This window comes from Girardinichthys multiradiatus, chromosome 11, assembly GCF_021462225.1.
Source record: "Girardinichthys multiradiatus isolate DD_20200921_A chromosome 11, DD_fGirMul_XY1, whole genome shotgun sequence".
In the NCBI taxonomy this organism is placed as follows: Eukaryota; Metazoa; Chordata; class Actinopteri; order Cyprinodontiformes; family Goodeidae; genus Girardinichthys; species Girardinichthys multiradiatus.
This window is the reverse complement of record NC_061804.1, coordinates 35,257,739-35,280,921: the sequence shown is the minus strand read 5'-3', so window position 1 is coordinate 35,280,921 and position 23,183 is coordinate 35,257,739. Positions and strand designations below refer to the sequence as shown.

Here is a 23,183-nt window from a genome sequence, read left to right as displayed (position 1 = left end):
ACGTCTGTGTATTTTGTTGGGATCTTATGTGATAGACCACCACAAAGTAACAAGTAAAACACCATACCAGAATCAAATGGCCAAATGGCATCTGAGGGATATTGGTTGCACTGATTTCATCTTGGGGTATCACTTTGTGCTGACTTATCACATAAAATCCAAGGTAAACAAATACAGTTTTCTAGGGTAACACATTTGTACTAATTATTTTGCAAAGTCGGTATGTTTCAGTGTCTCACTGTGGTTGAGGAAAGACAATGTAAATGAATACATCAGGCAGACTGTATTTGTATCCTTTTAATTGATTTGTAAATATGAATGGTTTCAGTTTTAGCACCAGGGACAGCACCACCACATACAAACAGTTGGCCAGAACATCTTTCTCTCGAAACCGAAAACGTGCTTCCCATGTGACCGTGGGGGGTCAGAAACCCACCCACACATCCACCCACCCAGTCAGCCAGCCAGCCACCTACACCCCACTAAAACTACCACACTTTTTCTTTCTCCTCCCCCTGTTGAACGGGAAAGCACAGGCAGTCATTGAGGTTCGGACGGCCCTTCGGATGCTCGGCCGAAGCGGGGAGGGGGCTGGAAGAAGCGGCTGCGGATATCCGTCTTTATACCTGCCAGAAACGAACCCAAAAGGGGGGTCTTTGCGTTCGCCTGTGTTTTTTTTTTTCTTCCTTTTTCTGTGCTGTCCCCGCTGACGTTTTTTTTTTTCACTCGCTGAAAAAGAGACTCTGGTGTCGTAACGTGCTGCTGCTACCAGAGCAGCGCGGAGGAGAAAAAAAATCTTTTTTTTTTCGAGGATGCGGATCTAAAGGAGAGACGTTATCAGTGTCACCTGGGAGATTTGTAACCGTCAGATTTGAAATTAGCGTAGCCGCGCGCGTGGTAGGAGAAGACGACATATTTATTTATTTGTGTTTTTTTCTGTTTGTTTCTTTCATTCCCGGGGAAATCTCCAATATAGTGACGTTACAGAAAAGACTGCCTTTTTTTTTTTTATAAGAAGACGGATAAATAAGGGGTAAGTGGATCTTTTTTCTGTGTCCTCTCCACTACAACCAGCAGGCTGCCCACAATAACAAAGCTAATGAGAAAAAGATCCGAAATTCAGGTGACTGCTGCTAGCTTGGCTCTGCCGTTAGCTTTTTAACTCAATAGGTAACGCTTCTGCCTCGCTTTTTCTTTAATAACAGAAAGGATAAGTCCACATACAATTCTCATATGCTAGCTGTCTGGTTGAAAAACGTATGACAGCACCGTTTTAGATTAGTTTATAGGGAGCCATCTCCCTGTAATGTGTGTCTCTTCTCGCCTTTGTTTGAATCGATGTCAAACGCAGCCACATTTTTATCTGCGTGCTGTGTGCAAGCCAGCCTGTGGAGCTTTGATTCAGGCATCTGCTGCTAAACCAGCCAATCCTTGTCGCTTTCGCCCGGTTATTTTTGCCTCGGAATGATGGCATCTTGCAAAGCTGCCTTTTTTCCTGTTTCAACCTTGGTTATTATTATATAGCACTGACATTTATGCTGCGAGCCTGGCCTAGACTGTGTGACTCATAGCAGGGATGCATAAGGTAAAAATGTAAAAATGAGACTTCATGGTTAAGCAGCTGTATAAGCAAAGCCTAGCGAGCAAGTTGTTTTGAAATATGCAAGTTTGCCACATTCCTTCTAACCATTTAGGACGGTGTCATTGATAGCTGAGAGCTGACATGTAGCACGTGTAAAATAGGGCACATAAACCCAATAAAAGCTGTTAGAGTGGGTTGGATTGAAGCGGTAGTTGTTTATTCTGTATCACAGGGTTGTTAATTGTATTGCTTTCTGCAGTCTGAATAGATCTGATCAGTGAAATAGACTACATAACACTTGAAAGTTGTTTTAGACCGTATAAATCTATTGTTCAGGGTTTGATGACAGATACCCTAAAGATCAATGCATGCATTTGTAAAATAAAACGTGTGCTAGTGCATAGCAATGCAACATAAATGGGGTTTTCTTGATTTCATGTTCAGTGACTTCTTTTTATGAGCCAGCTAGAGCTTAGGGTATGATTTGTATTTCATGATACAGTATTTTGATCCCCCTCCCCCATCTCATTCACTCGCTGAGACCTGAAAACTGCTTTTAATGGGGCACTGTCCCTGGACTGTTTTCAGCGATATTAGGAAATGGTGCAAATGCTGTATTTTTGTTGAATATTACGATATCAGTGATGATAATTCAAATGTTTTTCTCTGTTCTACTTCCCAACTGTCATCAAAGGTATTCCCTGTGACTTTTCACATATACTTATAATCTTTCTTCTTTTTTTGTTCTTTTTTCTAAGGACTGTAGGAGAAAAATGTGCTGATGTTCTTTGATTGGGATTGTAGTTTTGCATGCAAATGAAGGGATTTCAAGATTATACTATTTATGCATCAAAGTATATGTCACTAAGTTTATTTGATTTTTATTATTCAAAATGGCCAATCAAAGTAAAGGCTGTCGGTTGATGAATTTAACGACCGAAATTGGTGAATTTTCTTTGTTTTAAAGGAATTAATTTGATAGGAAACAAATTCAGATTCTTTTTTTTAGTATTTAGCTCACTGATGGTCAGTATAGGAAAAATTGGTTGATTCTGTATCATCTGTCATATTGATTGGTGTGTCTCCAAGCCCCCCTCCCCCTCCCATTTACTCTTCCAGACCTCAAAACTGGTTTCCATGGATGGTTGCCATTGGATCAAATTAATCTCTTTTAAATAAATTTTGAAATACAAGTCCATGGTGTTTATAATGAAAACGGTAACATAAAATTGGGACAACCAATTTATTTTTTATATAATGTAGATATTTTTATTTAATGATTTTCACTGCTCTATTGTTTTTATATATTTCCTGTAACTCTTAAACTACAGAAATAAAATTTTTTATGTCCTTCAGATAATATCCCCACATGTTTTACTGCAGGCTTTTCCTGACTTTACGTTGAGGTCTGACTTGCCTATTCAGATATTCTTTTTTAGGGACTGTAGGTTCCTTGATATAGTAGTTTTAAATCATTCAGATCATTTTGAGTTAGTTATGAAATATATATGTTTTGTATGTTTTTGTTTTGAACATGTAGGCTTAAATAATACCGCTAGAGGGCAGCATGATGTCATCTGCTTGAGCTGACGTTGATGTTTAGCCATTGTCAGGTTAAAGGTTACCACAGGCGATATGTTGAATAGTTAAGAAGCACTCTTAGGAGGTGTGGTTGAAACCTTTCCTCAGCAGCCTGTTTTGACATTACAAAACGTAAAGGAAATGATTAATAATACTGTGTAATTGTCTATCGGAACACTAACTGCACTAATTTATCAACCCCAGTGAATAACGTCTGTTCTATTTTATGGTTTATCTAACCTTCCCTAAATATCACCTTTTAGCACCTCTTCATCAGATTGTTTTGGAGAAATCCAAATGTACTTGTGATAAATAATGCACATTTATTGAGTTTCATATATTGCAGTGCATTATAGTGTCTACTTTAGCATATTTGTACTTTCATGTTAATTTCTGTCTTGTGAAATGCACACATTTAATTCATTTTTCTTAGGATTTAAACTTTAAAATTAAATTGATGGTTTTTGCATATAAAGTTGAAGTATGATTTTAAAATGAACTAGTTCATTACTCAAATTCTAGCTCATGCTTGTTGATAAGTCATTCCTAAAATAATCTTACAAAGATTATGCTTTATTTGGTTAGGAAAGGGTCCCAGGGTGATGTGATGGGTATGGGTATGTACGCTTAGCTAGATGAACGGTTTCAGTAAAGATGTGAAACTTTAAACTTCTTCCTTCCAAGATCAGTTTCATCTCAATCATTTTCAGTACCCTGTTTTCTATTTTATTTGCCAATTTAAACATTCGTTTTGGTGCATTGAACCATACCACTATAGGTTTTGAACGTGTTAAAAATCTTTTCTTCAATTTTTCTCGTTTATGCCAAATCTAAAATGTAGTTTAAGATGGTAGTTCTTTTGCTTTTAACCGTTTATTCAAACTTTGTCACAAATGGAAAAATGACCCTGAAATCAAAGCCACTTTTGCCCTTTTCCATTTTGTGAATTTCAGAAACTGACTTTATAACTAGGATTAGTCAGTGTTTTGGTTAGTCAGTGTGTTACCGAATAGAAAATAAAGAGAAAGCTTGAGCAAAAGTAGGACATTACAATAAAACATAAATATTTCCTGAATTCATTTAAACTAAATGAACTACATAGAATTTAACAGTCAGATTTTCTGAAAATATACAGCATAGTTCTGGCTTTAAGAGAAGTGAAGCTTGATTATCAGAGAAAACAAACATTGAGTGCAGTTTTTAAGATTGGTTTTGCAGATAGGTTAAAAATGCTAGATGGCTAGTTTGGATGTGTTATAACTTCATCAACATGTCTGTCTGTCTGTCTGTCTGGTGCTGAAATGGTTCATAAGTGTCAAAAGCCTTTTATAAGAAAATACTTCAGGTTTATGTAAAGTCAATACTTAGAGTGTTGACGCTATTAATATTGACTTTTCTTATTGAGTTCTTCACAACTCTTGCAATTTACTTTTACATCAGTCTGTTCTTGATGTTTTTCCTGGACACAAGTGTCTTCTTTGCTCGACTTCTTGTCACCCTAACCTCTTAGCCTCTCTGTGCAAATACATGCATATGAGATGAGATGTGGGTAAATGGAGAAGACAAAGGCAATATTAGTCAAGATGATGACATCTTATATTCCTGAAAGTGAAATAAGAGCCTTTTAGCAATATGTTTCACAACAGACCAACATAAGCTACTATGTTATTTGTTTGAACCGGCAGGATTGGAACATGTTGCACATCTGAATGTTAAAATAGAAAATTACTTTCATATTCTCATTGCAAAGAGAAATTGTTAGAGTATATTGTTCATTTGTTAAAGTCGTATGCTGATGTAAACTTACACCCTGAAGTGTCTTGGGTTCTATAAATTATTGTAGCCAGCATCAACCCTGTGTAATAGTCCTTACTGGAGCAGAACAAGAGTCTTCAACTAAACGTTCTCCGTTCGTTCATTCATCAGGACAGAAAGTGTATATCTATTATGGGTTTAATGGTACACAGAAATCATGGTCTGGTACTTATTCGGGTTTTAAAGTAACAGTTCTGTACGGTTTTTGTTCACTTCAGTCAAGAAAAATAAATAAAAAGATACACTTTTTTTTTTTACTTTGGTCAGCAGTGACCAAAGAATCTTGTTTCGTTTCTGAAATTAATTTGAATTTATCATGGAGCTGATTTTTCTCCAGGATCTGTGATGTTTACATTCTGCTGGAAGTTGAGTAATTCAGAGTGAGCCACATACCTTATTGCTGTTAAAAAATGCCTACTCTGACAAAGCTTTGGTTTAGGCCACCTTTCTTTTCTCCACTCCCGCTGCATTAGATACCTTCATGTTCCCAGATAGCATAGTTTAATGACAGCTGGGAGCCCCCTCTGTTTTGTTGTGGTTCCACTTTTTGAAGTGGAGCTCCAGAATGTAGCATTAGCTGTGCTTAGTTCTGCATGTGCACAGGTAGTAAACAACGTTGTATTTGTTCAGTACATGTGCGTACCGAACCGACAGGGCTGTGCTGGATTATTTAAGTATGAATACGTGTGTCCTTGCAACCCTGGCATCTACAGTCAGCTCTTTCAGGTCTAGAGGAGTCTCCAGAACAAAGCCAGTGTCATTCCTGTATGTTATTGGAATGAAACAGGCCTTCTTGTGAAGTTGCCACATATGCCAAATGGTCAATGCAATTTGGTGCCTCATTGGTGTATGTTGCAGTTTTATTTTCAAAATTTGGTCAATTTACTGCTGACTTTTTTTACTCTTAACACCTCTTAGCACCCAACATCTTGACTCTGTGTCTACCTTTGGCTTGAAAGGTATATGAGTAGTAAATCATCTTAGAAATGACTACTTTCCCCTTTAAAATTTGCCACCAGTCCACAGAAATGGCATACCAGGCCTGCTTTGAGAGCACCACTGTTCAGTTTCTTTGAGTTATCAGCTTTGATGCTGCCCCTTACCGATGACTGCAAAACCAATTACGTTCTCAGCTGAAGATGTACAGAGGACAGAAGTACATCATAACTGAGTACTTCTGGGTACTTGTCCTTTTCAAACTTTGTCCTTTTTCTCTTGGTTATAGATATTGACTTATTGGTGCAACTTATAATGCCCGTTACCAGCCATTAGTTGTCTCATCAGATCAGCATACACCTGAGAACTGCAGAGTAATTTCATTATTTCTCTAGATAACAGCAAGTCTGTGCAGTATGAGTGAATTGAAAATGAAACCCTTCGATGTGATTACCACCACCTTAGACAATCAGACGTATGGAAGTGTCTAACTTTTGTTTCAGTTCATCAGATGTAGTGGATGCTGAATAACTTAAAAGATATTAGAAAAAAACAAAGAGGGCAGTCCTCTTTGAAAAATTGGCTTGTAAGCAAACTGCTGTACTTGCTGAAGGGTGACCTGACACATGTCGATAGCAGCCTCTCAAGGACTTGATGTGGCATTTTACAGCAATTGGTTTGTAGATGCTAAAGGCAAATTAAAATGTTCTTAGATTCTGGGCCAGAAAGGAGATTTTTCACAGAACTGTCACCTTTTCCTTTTGAAAGGAACCTACACTGCTGCTGTACAGAGGATTAGGCTTCTACCATCTGGACATCTCTGTTTGCTTACAGACTATAGATATAGGAGGCAGACGGGGGATTTAGTGTTCCTTTTGGTATTGTGGAGGTGTTTGTGAGGCTGTGTTGACAATTTATAAATGCACAGAAACTGGGTTCAGGGCAGGAAAGATATGAAGTTTGTGAGACTGGAAGCAGGTGTTGAAAACCTTGTTGAATAAAACCCATTCGCTTCCACCAACCGTTGGCTTTATCCTTGGTTTTTAAATGGAAATTCACAGCACTATAAATGAGGGTGGTACTTACCTCCTAAAAGTACAGGAAGTCTGTCTTATACTATGTCATTAGTTTTATGTCATCTCTGGGATATTAGATATGCCTGATATTAGAAAACCATGCATGTTCTCTTCTTTTTTCTGTATGTGTTTCCAATAGCCTACGGCCGTGAGACTCCATCCATATTACATGCACATTACACTGGCAAGCCAAGTGTGAGCTCATCACACTTCAGATTTTCTAGCCAAAATGTATTGCATCACAAATATTCTTATTCTAATATAAATAGTGGACACACTGATGTTGCATTGATACTGTATATCTTATATGATAAGTCCTAACTTATCTTTAAGTAGCAGTGCAGAGTCCAGGCCTGTGGTTGCTGGGGGTCACCTGAAAACGGGCTCCACAGAAATAATGAGACACCTATTAAAAGATTAAAGCCTACAGGAGCTACTGCAGCATGCTCCCACCAGTCCTACACACCCGTGTTGAGATAGTTCAGTCATGGCACACGATATATGTGGGTTTCAGTAGAACTTGTTGTCACTGAATAGCATGTCAAATTGGTTCCGATTAAATATTGGTTCCAGGAAATCTGGCAAAGGAACAGCACTTTTACTCTCAGGCATCCTGAGAATGTAGCCGCTTCTGTGTTTTTAATATAAGAAGCGTTCTGTGATTAAGCCTGATCTGAATTAACATTTCATTCTTTGATGTTTTTCATTCGGATTTTTGTCAGTCCTAGAAATTGGTTCTGCTAATGTGGGTTCCAGCCCAGGACTCATTGAGGCAGACAGGAGCAGTAATCATCATCATTTCTCTTTGGCTATTAGTTCTATTAATAACTTTCAGTGTGGATCTCCATCATTGAGTCATCCGGTAACTTGTTGATTATCATGGGAAGCAACTGAATTAGCAAGATCCTAATCTGTGTGGATGAATAATGCATGCCATAAAGGCCTTTTTTGTTGATCACATTAAAGTGGGGTTTCTTGTCAGTGATTATCTTTTAGATCAGCTTACCAGAAAATATTGATTCAATTTAAACTATTACTGTGAAACATTTAGAAGAATTAGAAATGAAAACAAAATTAGAAACACAGTTAATCCGCATTGTTGGGTTTGGTGTCTCATCAGACCCAACATCTACCCCATATATTATTTATGGACTTTAGGACAAAGGGCCACTTAGGCAAAGAGATGGTCATCAAAGCAGGTATTGGTACCTTTGCTGGTGTCCCTCTCGACGATGAAATCCGCAACTCCATAAAGCTTGTCAGCAAAATTAAGACTTAAGTATGCAAATATTTTCATCAGCTGATGGAGATATCTCCCAAAATCATCAGTGACTTTGAGAACTTCATACTGGACCTCCAGCAGTTAGGAATCTCTGCCTATCCACTCTTCCTGAATAGATGAAAAGATGCTTCTGGTATTGTCTCTGGTTCAGGAGTGGGTTAACACTTGTAGCCCATGTCCTGTGGTATGAATGTGTGCGGGGGATCCTGAAGCTCAGACTTCCGCCAAATTCCACACTTAGTGACCCTTGATCTCTAATGCTTTATGATCCTCGCCAGACTGTGGTTATCCTCTTGATCTTCCACCTTTTCATTTTTTTTCCCAGACTTTTTCCTTTCCATAAATAGTCCGTTTATGGACGCTTAGGTACTGGACAGCCAATGTCTTCAGCTATGACGTGGTTCACCCTCTATGTGGAGGTTGTCATTTATTTTCTGCTGGACAACTGCCAAGTAGTCTCTATGATTGTGTCGGCCATAACAACATTTCGAATAAAAATTTGTTTTTAAAGGTCATGTAATTTTCAGATTTTCTGAGAAGCCAAATGAGGGGTTTTTATTAGGGTATAGGCCATGCTCATCAAAATGAAAAAAATGTGGAATATGTCACTTTGTGTAATGAATCTTTTATAATCGGTTTCACATTTTTATCTGAATTACTGAAATAAATAACACGGTATGGTGTTCTAATTGAATTGAATTGTAATTTCATGAGATTCATATGTAAGGTATAGAAATACACCACCTAATTCTGATCTTTGTGTTGCATTTACAGGTCCTTCTAAAAATATTAGCATATTGTGATAAAGTTCATTATTTTCCATAATGTCATGATGAAAATTTAACATTCATATATTTTAGATTCATTGCACACTAACTGAAATATTTCAGGTTTTTATTGTCTTAATACGGATGATTTTGGCATACAGCTCATGAAAACCCAAAATTCCTATCTCACAAAATTAGCATATCATTAAAAGGGTCTCTAAACGAGCTATGAACCTAATCATCTGAATCAACGAGTTAACTCTAAACACCTGCAAAAGATTCCTGAGGCCTTTAAAATTCCCAGCCTGGTTCATCACTCAAAACCCCAATCATGGGTAAGACTGCCGACCTGACTGCTGTCCAGAAGGCCACTATTGACACCCTCAAGCAAGAGGGTAAGACACAGAAAGACATTTCTGAACGAATAGGCTGTTCCCAGAGTGCTGTATCATTGTCTGACCTGGGCTACAGAGAAGCAGCACTGGACTGTTGCTCAGTGGTCCAAAGTACTTTTTTCGGATGAAAGCAAATTCTGCATGTCATTCGGAAATCAAGGTGCCAGAGTCTGGAGGAAGACTGGGGAGAAGGAAATGCCAAAATGCCAGAAGTCCAGTGTCAAGTACCCACAGTCAGTGATGGTCTGGGGTGCCGTGTCAGCTGCTGGTGTTGGTCCACTGTGTTTTATCAAGGGCAGGGTCAATGCAGCTAGCTATCAGGAGATTTTGGAGCACTTCATGCTTCCATCTGCTGAAAAGCTTTATGGAGATGAAGATTTCATTTTTCAGCACGACCTGGCACCTGCTCACAGTGCCAAAACCACTGGTAAATGGTTTACTGACCATGGTATCACTGTGCTCAATTGGCCTGCCAACTCTCCTGACCTGAACCCCATAGAGAATCTGTGGGATATTGTGAAGAGAACGTTGAGAGACTCAAGACCCAACACTCTGGATGAGCTAAAGGCCGCTATCGAAGCATCCTGGGCCTCCATAAGACCTCAGCAGTGCCACAGGCTGATTGCCTCCATGCCACGCCGCATTGAAGCAGTCATTTCTGCAAAAGGATTCCCGACCAAGTATTGAGTGCATAACTGTACATGATTATTTGAAGGTTGACGTTTTTTGTATTAAAAACACTTTTCTTTTATTGGTCGGATGAAATATGCTAATTTTGTGAGATAGGAATTTTGGGTTTTCATGAGCTGTATGCCACAATCATCCGTATTAAGACAATAAAAGACCTGAAATATTTCAGTTAGTGTGCAATGAATCTAAACTATATGAATGTTAAATTTTCATTATTACATTATGGAAAATAATGAACTTTATCACCATATGCTAATATTTTGAGAAGGACCTGTATTGCTAGTGCTTGAAGCCAACCTAGCATGTCCATCTCAGCGAGGAGGTCATGTGTAATGGTCAGTAGAGTGATGGATGAATGCGATGCTACAGGTCAACAAAGGACAACTGCTCTCCTATTCAGCAGAGCATTCAAGCTGGGATCAGCAGCCTGTGGAAGGGGCCTCGGATGCATGTGTGCCTCTGGCTGCCTCATCTCTGCAAACAGGAAGGGCTTGAACGGCTGGCCTCGATGCTCTGCTGACTCCTTTATTGTGTGGGGCCAGTTGAGTGTGGTGGGCTTTGTGTACAGCTCTTTGGAGCTCATCTCCACACACTTCAGGCTCATAAGTATCACAGACACATTGATTTGGGCTATTTTGTCATTCTTAGGGTGACTTTTATTTTTAATTATTTTAATTATTATTTGTTTTTGGCTTTGAGGTTATATTTTATTGCATTGGGTATATTTAGTTTCAGCTCATTACTGGTTGCTTTTTTTTTTGAAGATGTAAAGATGTTTACATTATTAGGAGTAGAATATTTAAAAAATAAAAGTCTAAGTGTGTAGGTCTTTAGTTCCTTGTGTTGCAGGGAGCGGTTCTGTTTCCATGTATGTTTATTTAAGAGCGTATGTCTTCCCTATTCCCCTGGTGCACATTGGCATTGTGGCTGACTAATGTGCACAGGCCTTATTCCCTGCAGACATCTGATTATGGGCTCTATTTCTCTTTTCCTCTCTCCCTGATTAACGGCTGCCGTGACAAACGGACCAGCTGGGCGAAGGGAGGCGGCTCTGGGAGGGGAGCAGTGCTGACAGAATGAAAATGAAAGATGCGATGGTGCTACTCATCATGCCGCTGGCTCTGCCCTGTTTTTTGACCTTTGTCATTCTGATTGCTCAATGTGTGTCTGCTACAATTGAGGGTGGGGCACAGCCTTAGGCAATACGCTGTGCCCCACCTTTGATTCTTCTTGTTTTCAGAGGTCCAATTTTAATAAACATTTGCTGCTCACTCAAAGCAACACAAGCATATTTCATAGCAATGGTCATTGCATCATAACATATGCCACTCTTTAGTTTTCATTTTTTGTTCAGTCGTACAGTTAATAGTTGGTTTGGTTGTACAGGTTGCAGCTTGAATTGTTCACATTTTTTACAAATGAAAGAGATGGAATATGTCCTGGTTTTACAAGTTAATGCAGCTTGCTGAAGCCCTTTTACATACTTAAAATTACTTAAGGGTTACCGCACCAAAAATGAGTTTGAAATAAATATTTTAAGCTGCCTTTTAACAACTATTGGTTCCAGCAGATTACATTTTCTATCCATCTTCCAAAAGAAGTACTTTTAAAGTGAACTGTTTGCACAGAAACTATACTAACTAACCTATGAGTGGGCAGAAATATAATTTTACAGTAATATTACAATCTTCCCCCCCCCCCACAATTCCCTTATGTAAAAACATAGCCCTTTGGAGCATTTAGAACATTTTTTAACTGATTTTAGTCATGTGCAGTTTTTGCCAATTTGTGCCAAGTACACTTACATTTAACAAGACTTGGAAGACATTTAGTCTCAGACTGAATTAAAACTTAATCATAAAACAAATTCAATGTAAAAGCATTAACACCGAGGCAATTGTCTTGCTACATCAAGGCTACTATAGACGGTATGGACCATACAGATGATAATTCTTATGAAAAGTGTTAAGTGTTAACTATGTTAAAAGATGTAAGAACATCATTTAAAATACATTTTTTTGACTTCCAGCCATGAGTGGTCATTAGTTATCTCAATTTGGAGCAACTGTGACATCAGGTTCTCTGTGAGCGAGCACTTGAGCTAAAAATCAGCCTATTCAAGTCACCGGCCAGTTTCTCTGTGAATCGTTTTTCAGGGGTTCTCTGACGCTGGTTTGGTTCTGACTGGACAGAGGAAAGGCAATTGCAAATCGCACAGGCTACCATGACGGAAGTATTGACTCCATGGATTCTGTGTGCTGAATGTTGCCTTACATGCTTTTGTGCTGGAAAGGTGGATTTAGATGTGACTTTTTAGAAACGCTATTTAGGTAAAAGGTTTGTTTTTGGGGGGATGTAAAGGCTAGACTTAGCTAGCATGTGTGGCTTTTTTTGTCACGCTGTGTTGTGCTTCTGTGTGTGGGAGGATGAGTACGGTATCATAGTAGGTCAGAGGATTGTTTGTCTGATCCATTGAGGAGTGATTAGTGCAGGCACAGAGCGGGGCTTCTTCCTACTCATAGAGGGGGAGGATTGTTACTGCCAGACTTACTGTCCCCACCAACCCCCACCCTGAACTGCTCCCATACCCAGACTACAGAGAGGACAGTCTGGTTATGTGGCTTGATTCTTTTGTTTTATTTTTTATTTAATGATCTGTGTATTAATCACAACTGGTCACATTGGTGTATACATTGCAATATTGTTCATATTTTAGTACATCTCCAATGTGAATATTACTCAGTATTCATGGCCACTTTGTACAGTGGGGTGTATGGTCATGGCCAATGTCTGGAGTGCGAGTAGAAAGGTGATGGGTCAGGAAGGGATGGGGAGTGCGAAGCACTGGAGGTGTTTTGCCTTCTTTGCTAATCCCTGCATTTAGTTTCTATTCCGAGACACTTTGTAATCTACCACTAATGGGATTTACCCATCTGTTTTTGTCCCCAAACTTCTGTTTAAATACTAAAAGACTTGTTTCATTTGTTTAATCAGTTATACTTTACATTTAGCATGATTGATGAATTCAGGGTCTGTAGGTACGAAGTAGCAAAATTATTAGTTGATGGTAGTGGTTAGTTTTTTCTTTTAATGTATTGTTTTTTTCTTTTATCATAAATACATGTTTTGTGTATAATTGTGTTCATGTTAGTTTTAGAGACTACCCTAAACAGTTTTTATTTTTAAATAATTGAGTTTCAAAAAGGATTTAACACATTCTTTATGTCTAAGCTTTACTTTCACCCCAAAAGAACAGGAACTGAATACATAGTCCAATTAACGGTTTTCAGATGGTCAGCTGAGTGTTTTCTAACATGCTGTGGGAGAGTGATGGTACATAAACCATACAACGTGACAACAGCAGTTCAGCTTTCACTGGGAACATTTTAATGGAAGAAGAGTCTTTGATTTGAGCTGAATTTGACAACTAATGTCATTTGGTTTGGACTGACAGTCCTGCTGTTGGCTTTTACAGGTCCTTCTCAAAAAATTAGCATATTGTGATAAAGTTCATTATTTTCTATAATGTAATGATGAAAATGTAATATTCATATATTTTAGATTCATTGTACCCTAACTGAAATATTTCAGGTTTTTTATTGTCTTAATACGGATGATTTTGGCATACAGCTCATGAAAACCCAAAATTCCTATCTCACAAAATTAGCATATTTCATCCGACCAATAAAAGAAAAGTGTTTTTAATACAAAAAACGTCAACCTTCAAATAATCATGTACAGTTATGCACTCAATACTTGGTCGGGAATCCTTTGGCAGAAATGACTGCTTCAATGCGGCGTGGCATGGAGGCAATCAGCCTGTGGCACTGCTGAGGTCTTATGGAGGCCCAGGATGCTTCGATAGCGGCCTTTAGCTCATCCAGAGTGTTGGGTCTTGAGTCTCTCAACGTTCTCTTCACAATATCCCACAGATTCTCTATGGGGTTCAGGTCAGGAGAGTTGGCAGGCCAATTGAGCACAGTGATACCATGGTCAGTAAACCATTTACCAGTGGTTTTGGCACTGTGAGCAGGTGCCAGGTCGTGCTGAAAAATGAAATCTTCATCTCCATAAAGCTTTTCAGCAGATGGAAGCATGAAGTGCTCCAAAATCTCCTGATAGCTAGCTGCATTGACCCTGCCCTTGATAAAACACAGTGGACCAACACCAGCAGCTGACACGGCACCCCAGACCATCAATGACTGTGGGTACTTGACACTGGACTTCTGGCATTTCCTTCTCCCCAGTCTTCCTCCAGACTCTGGCACCTTGATTTCCGAATGACATGCAGAATTTGCTTTCATCCGAAAAAAGTACTTTGGACCACTGAGCAACAGTCCAGTGCTGCTTCTCTGTAGCCCAGGTCAGACAATGATACAGCACTCTGGGAACAGCTTATTCGTTCAGAAATGTCTTTCTGTGTCTTACCCTCTTGCTTGAGGGTGTCAATAGTGGCCTTCTGGACAGCAGTCAGGTCGGCAGTCTTACCCATGATTGGGGTTTTGAGTGATGAACCAGGCTGGGAGTTTTAAAGGCCTCAGGAATCTTTTGCAGGTGTTTAGAGTTAACTCGTTGATTCAGATGATTAGGTTCATAGCTCGTTTAGAGACCCTTTTAATGATATGCTAATTTTGTGAGATAGGAATTTTGGGTTTTCATGAGCTGTATGCCAAAATCAACCGTATTAAGACAATAAAAGACCTGAAATATTTCAGTTAGTGTGCAATGAATCTAAAATATATGAATGTTAAATTTTCATCATGACATTATGGAAAATAATGAACTTTATCACAATATGCTAATTTTTTGAGAAGGACCTGTATATTTTTTTTGACCGCATGGAACAGGATCTAAACAGAAATGAGGGAAATTGAAAACTACCTCACTTGTAATAAGGCAGCACTTTTTTTTTTTTTGCAAAATGTACTTTCAACATAAGCGAAAATACGTCACATTAAGAGCTAAAATAATACATTAACTCCTTGATGCAATGTTCTGTTATATTAAGGTTCCAGGGGCTGTTGGCTGTTGGTTCCCTTACTGATTTCTTTCTGTCACCTTGGCTCACTGATGATATCCATAAAACAATAACAGAAACAAAATAATAGTTTATAGTTAACCGAGGTGTTATTATTAACCAGGCCAGGCCTCATGAGCAAACAGCCTCAGTTGGTTTTTTGGACTCATTTGTAACTCAATGGGCTCTATACTGACACTCGTGTCAGTATAGAGCCCATTGAGTGTAATCTAATGTTAAAGACTTGTGCTGGTATTTTTGAAATGGTAAGGTGTCGGTGCCCTTTTTTGCGAATATAAATTATTTACGGTCAAGGTCTGATGACCAGAAAATTGTTTTATCTTTTGTAGACGTTTAGCACACAAAGATGAGCTGTCTGAGCTGAATAATCTATATTTGGTGACAACTTTAGTCAGCTGCTCACGTTGTCTCATCATGTTGATGAAATGTTAGCAGCTTTACTTTATCAGGAAATCCTGTATCTTCCACAACAGAATAATCTTGGCCATATTTAGCGATGACACTTCACAATACTTACGTTATGACTTTGGTCCTTCGCTGTTCACAGGCTGCAGGCAGCGGACGATCTTTCCTGCTCGACTCTTCCTTACACCATCCATCGTTAACCCCATTGTTCCTTTAGCTCAGCCAACACATTAGTGTTGCCACTAGCATGAGCGCTTGCACATTTGCAGTTTGATGCACTTTAAAATCACATTCAGTTGTGGAATTAAATAAGGAACAGACTAAACTTAAAAGTTGCCCATTGGTTATACTGTGACATGGTGCAGAAGTGAGTACAGCCCCATACCTGGCGTGTCTGGTTGCCATGACAACTAGTCAGTTACTCTGGGTGCTGTGGGACATATAGGACAACATTCAGGAGCATGTTTCCCACCATAACAATGTTGCTGCTGTCTTTACCTCTAACTCTGACCCTGTCAACTGAACTACATTTCTTCGCAACTTACAGCTGCTGGCTCTTTTTGAGTATACGTACAACTGAACGACACATGCATGTCCTGAGTTTAAACAGAGGGAGAACCAAACTGTTTAGATGGGTTTTTTTTGTGAACTTTTAAATCTGTACTACATGCAGAATAAGAATTATTATGCTATCAAAAGAAAATAAGAGCTGTAACGTAAACAACTGCTGTTGTCCAGGTGTACAGGGAGTAGCTGGGTGACTGGCTGACCTAGTGACTTAACTTAGCTGAAAGTTTTTATCTGTTACCCACACTGGCAGTTGCACCGTCCAAGCTACTATTTGCATATGCACGTTATAAAGCCACATTAAGTAAAATTCAGGTTGGAAGCTGTGTGGAAAGTCTGAGGTACCTTCTTTTACATCTGTTCAGTTAGATGCCAAGCATCCAGGATTATGTTTTTCATAGATTAGTTCTGAATAAACCTTTTAGGTTTAGTTTTGCAAATTGTCTAGTGTGCTATCCTCTTATCACTCACATTGGGTGCTTCTTGTTTTCTATTTCTCCTTCCCAGATTGAATGTGTTTTCCCCAAGCCTCGACACCATGAGCACAATCTCACCAACAGATTTCGACAGCTTGGAGATCCAGCAGCAGTACAATGACATCAATAATCGCTGGGACCTGGCAGCAGAGACTGACTGGGACAATGAGAACAGTTCGGCACGTCTCTTCGAACGCTCTCGCATTAAAGCTCTCGCAGGTATGTTGCATTCAGACATCCAACCAGTGATTCAATCAGATCCTATCAGAGTTTGATTGCATAAGGTCAGGCAAGCACCTTAGACTCTCTTGTGCTTTTTTATTTAGCCATCCCGAAATGGTTTTTCTAGGACCTATTGCTGAATAATGTCAGTATTTACTTCTCAATGTCTAGGTTCAGATCTTTTAGTAAGTTTGCATTCAGATGCAAGCAATTCAAGATTGTTTGGGGCTTAGTGTAAAAGTTTGAAATAACAGTAATTAAAGCTGACAGTTTTTCACCCTCAAAGGCACACACTACACATCACTGCTTTAAGCCTGGTCCAGAAAATGGTGTTATCATAACAACACACTCTTGACTTAAGGGAATCTTTTTATTATATTGTTCAGTGTTGTTTAATAAGGCTGCCGGAAAAGACTGAGCGTTGTGCCAACATATACCATCAGTGATATTCAGGGCTTGAAACATTACACTTAGTAACTTGGAAAAATTTTAGTCCTTAATTGAGCAAAGTCATAGACACATCTACAAAAATATACTTGCCTAAGTTTCTTATAATTAGGCAAGCTAGTAATTTTTGAAATAATATTTTCTGTAAAATAACAGGAGATCTAGAAGCGGGTGTCGGTTGAAACAAAGTCATAAACCTACCAGTTATGTTCAAAAATCTAATTATGCTTTGTAGACTAGGGAGCAGATGTGATTCTTTTGTCTCCCAAAAGACACAAACCTTTCTTTATAGGCCAAGACCAAAATACATCCAAAAGGAGGACAAGGCAGAAGTGCTGAATAGTTGGTCACAGCAGCCCAACTTCAGCCTGTTTCCACTGAAGTTTCTTCACCAGCATCAATACAATCTCTCATCAGTAGTTTAATTATAACTAAGCTGTTGTATTGGTTGCAAGGTTGCAAGACTATTTTGTTGGCAGCTTTATTCTTTAACTTACTTTTGTGTCCTTTTATATTCTTGACATCCTTCGGAATTATGCTAATAGATCTCTGTGTAAAGTAATCTTTAGTGACATATTCAGATAAGTTTTTCATTTTTTAATTTGATGTATTTATGAGCTGAAGAACCTGATTGAATACCCGTATTTACATCCTGCAGTCAGAAACTGTATTTTCAAAGCCAAAACAAGGTGCAGTTGTATCAAGAGCCCAGCAGAGGGGGGCAACAGACAGCCACCATGGCCCACATAGATGTACCCAGAAACTCGCACAAAGGATAAAAAACACATACAAAGTCACACACACAAAGGCACGTACAAATGAAATCCAACAGACCTGTTCAGTTATTTCCTCGTACATTGTAATATCTGTTTTTTATTTCCTCACACTGTTTGTACTTACATCAGTGTAATTTATTTTCTGCACTTAGCAGCAGTGCACTGTGCAATACTGGTTGCATTGGTCGTTCTAGAAATGCTGTGTGGATGAATACTCCAGTCTGAATGCCTGTGATACCCTCTCAGTTTAACAAGTGTGGGCTTGATGTGCACATTCTTTCACATGCTCCTGCAGCTATTCCCTGTAGGCTCAGCTCCTGCCTACATTTAACAGCTTTTCTTTTTTTTTTCATACATCAAGCTGCTCTCCATTCTGCACTCTTAAAAGCCCTGCACTTTTCTACTTAGTTTCTTTTTCTTTGCTAATTTTTGAATGCAAAATATTTACTGTACCTCTGAGCTAACCTGCCTGACACATCGGCAGGGTTTGAATCAATATGCCTGTAGTGGGGCAATGACCTGTGCTCTTTGGTTCACTGTTGAGAGGTGCTTTTTTTCTAATTTGCATTGATGGCAGCTTATCTGCTCTCCCCCGTGTATAGCACAGCTAGCTCTAAAACTTTGCATATATCTAAGCAATACCCTCCTTCACACTTGAACAGTTATCCATACTGTGTCTATCTGCAGACGCTTCCACACTTGAGAACAACAAGGCTTTCAAAGAATTTGGATCACTTTGAAGAATCCAGTTTTCCTCTGTTGAAGCTCATTCTTAGAAGCACGTACTTCTTCATACTGTGTTCTATCTACAATATTTAATAGGCTATTCATTTTACACATAGCCAGGATATACAACAAACTGCATCAAACAGCTTTTGGGTGTAAGTAAATGTTTAAGACATTAAAACACTCTCCCAGTAGTTGATATTTTGAAGGTCTCATAAGAATTGTCCTCTTAATGTTTATTTTTTTCACACAAGATATTTGCTAGCATTCTTAGGAATATGGGGAAGCCTTCCTTTTACAGGGCGTCCTACAGTCTGCAACAGTAGGGAGTTTTATTTAAGTATTTTCCAGGTATGGACAAGTCAGGTACAGCAAATGGAGCATGCCGTCCATTCTTCCATCTCTCCACCCTTTTGCTTTTAGCTGTTTTAATCTTTACAGTCAGACCAGTGTACAGATATCTGCCGTTACATTTGCATTTATACTCTGAGTGCACCTTGAGTTGACTGCAACATCTGCAAATATAACTCTGGAAAGTCATGGCATTTTAAAACGAAGCCCTGTTCTTCTTTACCCGAAGTTCTACTAAAGTATTGATAACATGAACAAGCTTAGTAATAAGTCTTTGCATTTTTTCCTCTCATGGTGTTTACTCCCCCATGTGTCTTTATCTGCTTCTCTTCTTCCCTTGAGTTCATTCACTGTACCAGATAAAAATGAACCATCATTAGCTCCAGCTTTCTTACAGTTTTCAGATTTTTCACTTTAGAACAGTTTTCCTTATTTAAACGTCACTCAAGATTCAGTTACTGTTGATCTTATTTTATGTGTGCATGTGGTGGAAGCCTCTACTGATGGAAAACATGAAAAAAAGACATGACATGACAAATGATAGACATGCTGACACATCTGCATTTTATGTTCAATAGGACTGTGTTTGCTATGTACCCTCTGGGATACTAAAAATATGCATTAATATGACTTACTGCTTTCCTCCCTGCATGTGTCCATTGCATAGCCTCTGTTCCTCAGGAGGGAGGCTCTGCTTCTCACTTCTCATTAGTACAGTCACCCTCCATAAATGTCCATTCACAAAAAAAACCCTGAAGCATTTTGTCCTTTTAATGAGACCCGTCCAGCTGCTACCAGCTCACCAGAAAAGACATCTTAAAATGAGACTCTTTGGCCTGATCCAGAATAAAAAGCAACAGTCCTTTTTATTTATTGCCGTAACATGCATTAAATTTCTTACTTTGTCCTACAGTTCTTAAATGTATTTAAATTTGCTATTAAGTAACTGTGTGTGAGCATTTTGTTATCCATTTCTTGGTTTTACTAAAACAGTGGGTCTTTTAAAACTAAAAATAAATGTTTTTTGGTCACACACTCTCACTTCCACCCCCTCCACCCCTCTATATTGCAAACAGATTGTTGACAGTTTCAAATCTCATCACACAGGAAAGTACTAGCATTTCTGAGACTTTCTCAATAACTTCCTTCCTGTTTTAACGCCTCCTCATAAGGTAGTTCTCATGTAGAAAAAAGGGGAGATTGAATGCTATCTAGAAATAGATGACCACACAAAGATGACATTGTACAATCCAAGTAGGGCTTCTGTGACGCACCCTTTCGGTAGGCCACACCCTGATGGTGTTAGGAATTAAGATGGAGTTTAATAATCCACCTCAAGGCACGCTGTTTGAAAGACTCTAATGGTTTAGTCCACCTCTACACCTCCCCCCTCCCCTTTACCCATCCACCATGTTCTTCCTTCGTGCTCCTCCCTCAAACACACCTTATGCAAATCGCATGATTTCAGGCTGCACAGAAGGCTTTGTTTACACAGCCATCCCACCGTGGTCGCTCAGTGCTGTGCTCTGGCGTGCTGAGCTTCAGCAAATGCACTCAGAATTTGGAGGGAAGGAATACCTACGGTTTCTTTGCCAAAACCACAAGGGAGTGCAACTTAAGGCTTTTACTTTGTTCAGAAACCACAGATGTGGTTAATGGGACAAGTAAAGAGATCTTTTTGTTTCTCTTTTTTGTTTCAAATTATTCTATGAGTTGGGGAAAAAGTTTTTCATTCATGCCACTCTTGAGTTTTTTTTTCTTGGACAAGTTGGATCATACATTATGTTTAGAGACGAACAATATTATCGAGCTTTTCTTGTGCCTTACTGAAGAACACCAAGAAATTTAAAAAGAGGAGGATGAACTAAGGGATCTTGAAAAAGCAGAAAATACATTTTTGGACAAGCTGTGAAAGGAGCTGCTGGATTACGTTGAGACCTGCCGTGCTATGTTGGAAAACTGATTCATTAGGAATATTTAGCATAAGGGTCTTAGGAAACTACAATGGAGTGGGAGCACAGGGAGAGAGAGCCCTGCTTGGCCCCAGCAGCATTTGTTAACCAAGTACAATACTCCAATATCTTGGAGGGACGATTTAAACAGTTGCAAGGTAAGAATCACCATTCTCTTCTTGTTTGAAAGTAAGAATTTCATTGTAACTGATGACCTTTTATAGATCCACTGGATTAGTAAACAGGACCAGTAAGCTTGAGCAAACAGTTTTATTGACGTCACACTTTAGACTCTTGTACCAAATTGTATCCCTTATGCTAAAACAAACATAGTGTTAAACTATTAATGTGATATTTTAGCATCAGTAGTACGCTTTGTCCTTTTATGTTGGGGCAGGAAATATTTGCTACGGTTTGTAGGCCCTCTAGTCTAGCTGGGACTTTTGATTCCTAAATAGTTCTGGATTTGTTTCTGGAATAATTGTCTTCCTGTGGGAATTGGTAGTATACTGTATTAGGAGGGAAATGAAGGTACTCGTAGTACATGAGCAGTAGGTATCAGCTCCGATCTAAAGCAGGCAGGCAGTTTGGCACCAGATCACTTGGCCACCTGTCCGCTCTTATCTCATTACAATACACCGCTGTGTCTGTAGCCAAAGCCTGAGAAAGCTGCAAGGTTCTACACACAAAAATCATAAAGGACATTGGTTTTGGACAGAAACGATGTATTCACTGGAATAAAAAAAATGAACAAGTGATTTAGCTTGTGAGAGCTATAGTTTATGAAACTCACATGTAAAACAGGACTGTGATTCAAGATCGTTTTTTTTTAGCTCGCTTCTGGTCGCTCCCCGGATGCTATCTGAATCTGAGAGGTATGCTCGAGTTAACTTGAGGAGCAGCACTACTTGTGCTGCATTTTGTGAATTCCTGTAGTTGATACAGTATTTAGATACTTACAAGATATAGTATCTTTATCAATGTGTTGGTCAGTTGAAAGGATATATACTTTATGTAGGGTGGGACGGGTGAATCTTTATACCATTTATACACTTTCACCTACCTGATGTGGTTTAAAAATAAAATTCATACCGGTTTTACAACATTTTCAGAGTCAATCTTGCAACATTGCATCCAAGGAGGGACGCATACCATACTCTCGTTTTCAGGCTGACTGGCAATAACCTGTAACTCCTTGTTTAGCTGTTGGGGTTCGAGATCAGTCACCAAGTTAGATCTGACGGGATAAGTTTACTTTTTGTGTAGTTTATTTTTTTGTGTAGACAAAAATAATGTTGTATTTGGATGTTAACGCATTTGGATCAGAAAAGACGTCGTTGTAGAAATATTTAAGTTAATTAAATCCTTTTTGTAGTTTGTGGGTCATCTCTGTGCAGATGTGGTCTGGATTAAGTTACTGCAAAACACAAATACATCGGCAGACGCACAGACACATTTTTTATAACACACACTTGTCTTTCCAGTTTGACAACCCTCACGCTTCATTCTTTGTGTCACACCCTTCTTGTGTTAAAACACGATGTCTGCAGGAGTTATGAAGAAGATATCCACTCATAAAGTTTGCTACTAGACCATGATTTCAAAGGGTTGAAACTCTCAAAAGGTTTTGCTGCATTTAATACATAGATTCTTTTTCCATGACCTTTATATTTCATGTGCCATGCATTAAAACTCAGCGTTTCAATAAAATAGTCACGTTGGTGGACTTTCATTGTCATTTATGCCCACAATTTACATAGATCTTATCGCCCAGGTTCGGGAAGCTTGTACAGAGTGTTGGGAACACTGGGATAATAGAAAAGAAAGGAAGGATAGTTAGGTCTGTATTGTTATCACAATAGTGAAAATTTATATCACAATGCCACATTGTCCCAATATCCTGCAGCCCTACTTTATACCACTTATGTAAAAGCACAAAACAAATGCTGCTGAGCAGCTGACAAGTAGAGTTATTACATCAAAATTTCAAAGACTGACTGTTTAAATTAGTGATGAGATGGTTACAGGTTATGATTATTACCATAATAAAGTTTTTGAAGGTTAGTATTACCATTGTAAATTGACATTACCTATAAAAC

General features: G+C 38.8%; 1 protein-coding gene across 7 annotated transcripts in view; it reads left to right on the top strand.

Annotated features, from left to right (window-relative positions):
• The first annotated feature begins 489 nt into the window (after positions 1-489).
• The window catches only part of LOC124876140 (spectrin beta chain, non-erythrocytic 1), a 64,501-nt gene continuing 41,807 nt past the window's right edge, over positions 490-23,183 (top strand). For 2 of the 7 annotated variants that reach the window (XM_047378665.1, XM_047378664.1), the window contains exons 1-2: positions 490-1,033; positions 16,642-16,829. In XM_047378665.1, coding sequence (XP_047234621.1) covers positions 16,673-16,829 — 157 coding nt within the window. In that variant the 5' untranslated portion in view covers positions 490-1,033; positions 16,642-16,672. Of the gene's footprint in view, positions 1,034-16,641; positions 16,830-21,089; positions 21,243-23,183 lie in introns of those variants that run through there. The other 5 variants (XM_047378666.1, XM_047378663.1, XM_047378668.1 and 2 more) reach the window with 4 other exon arrangements.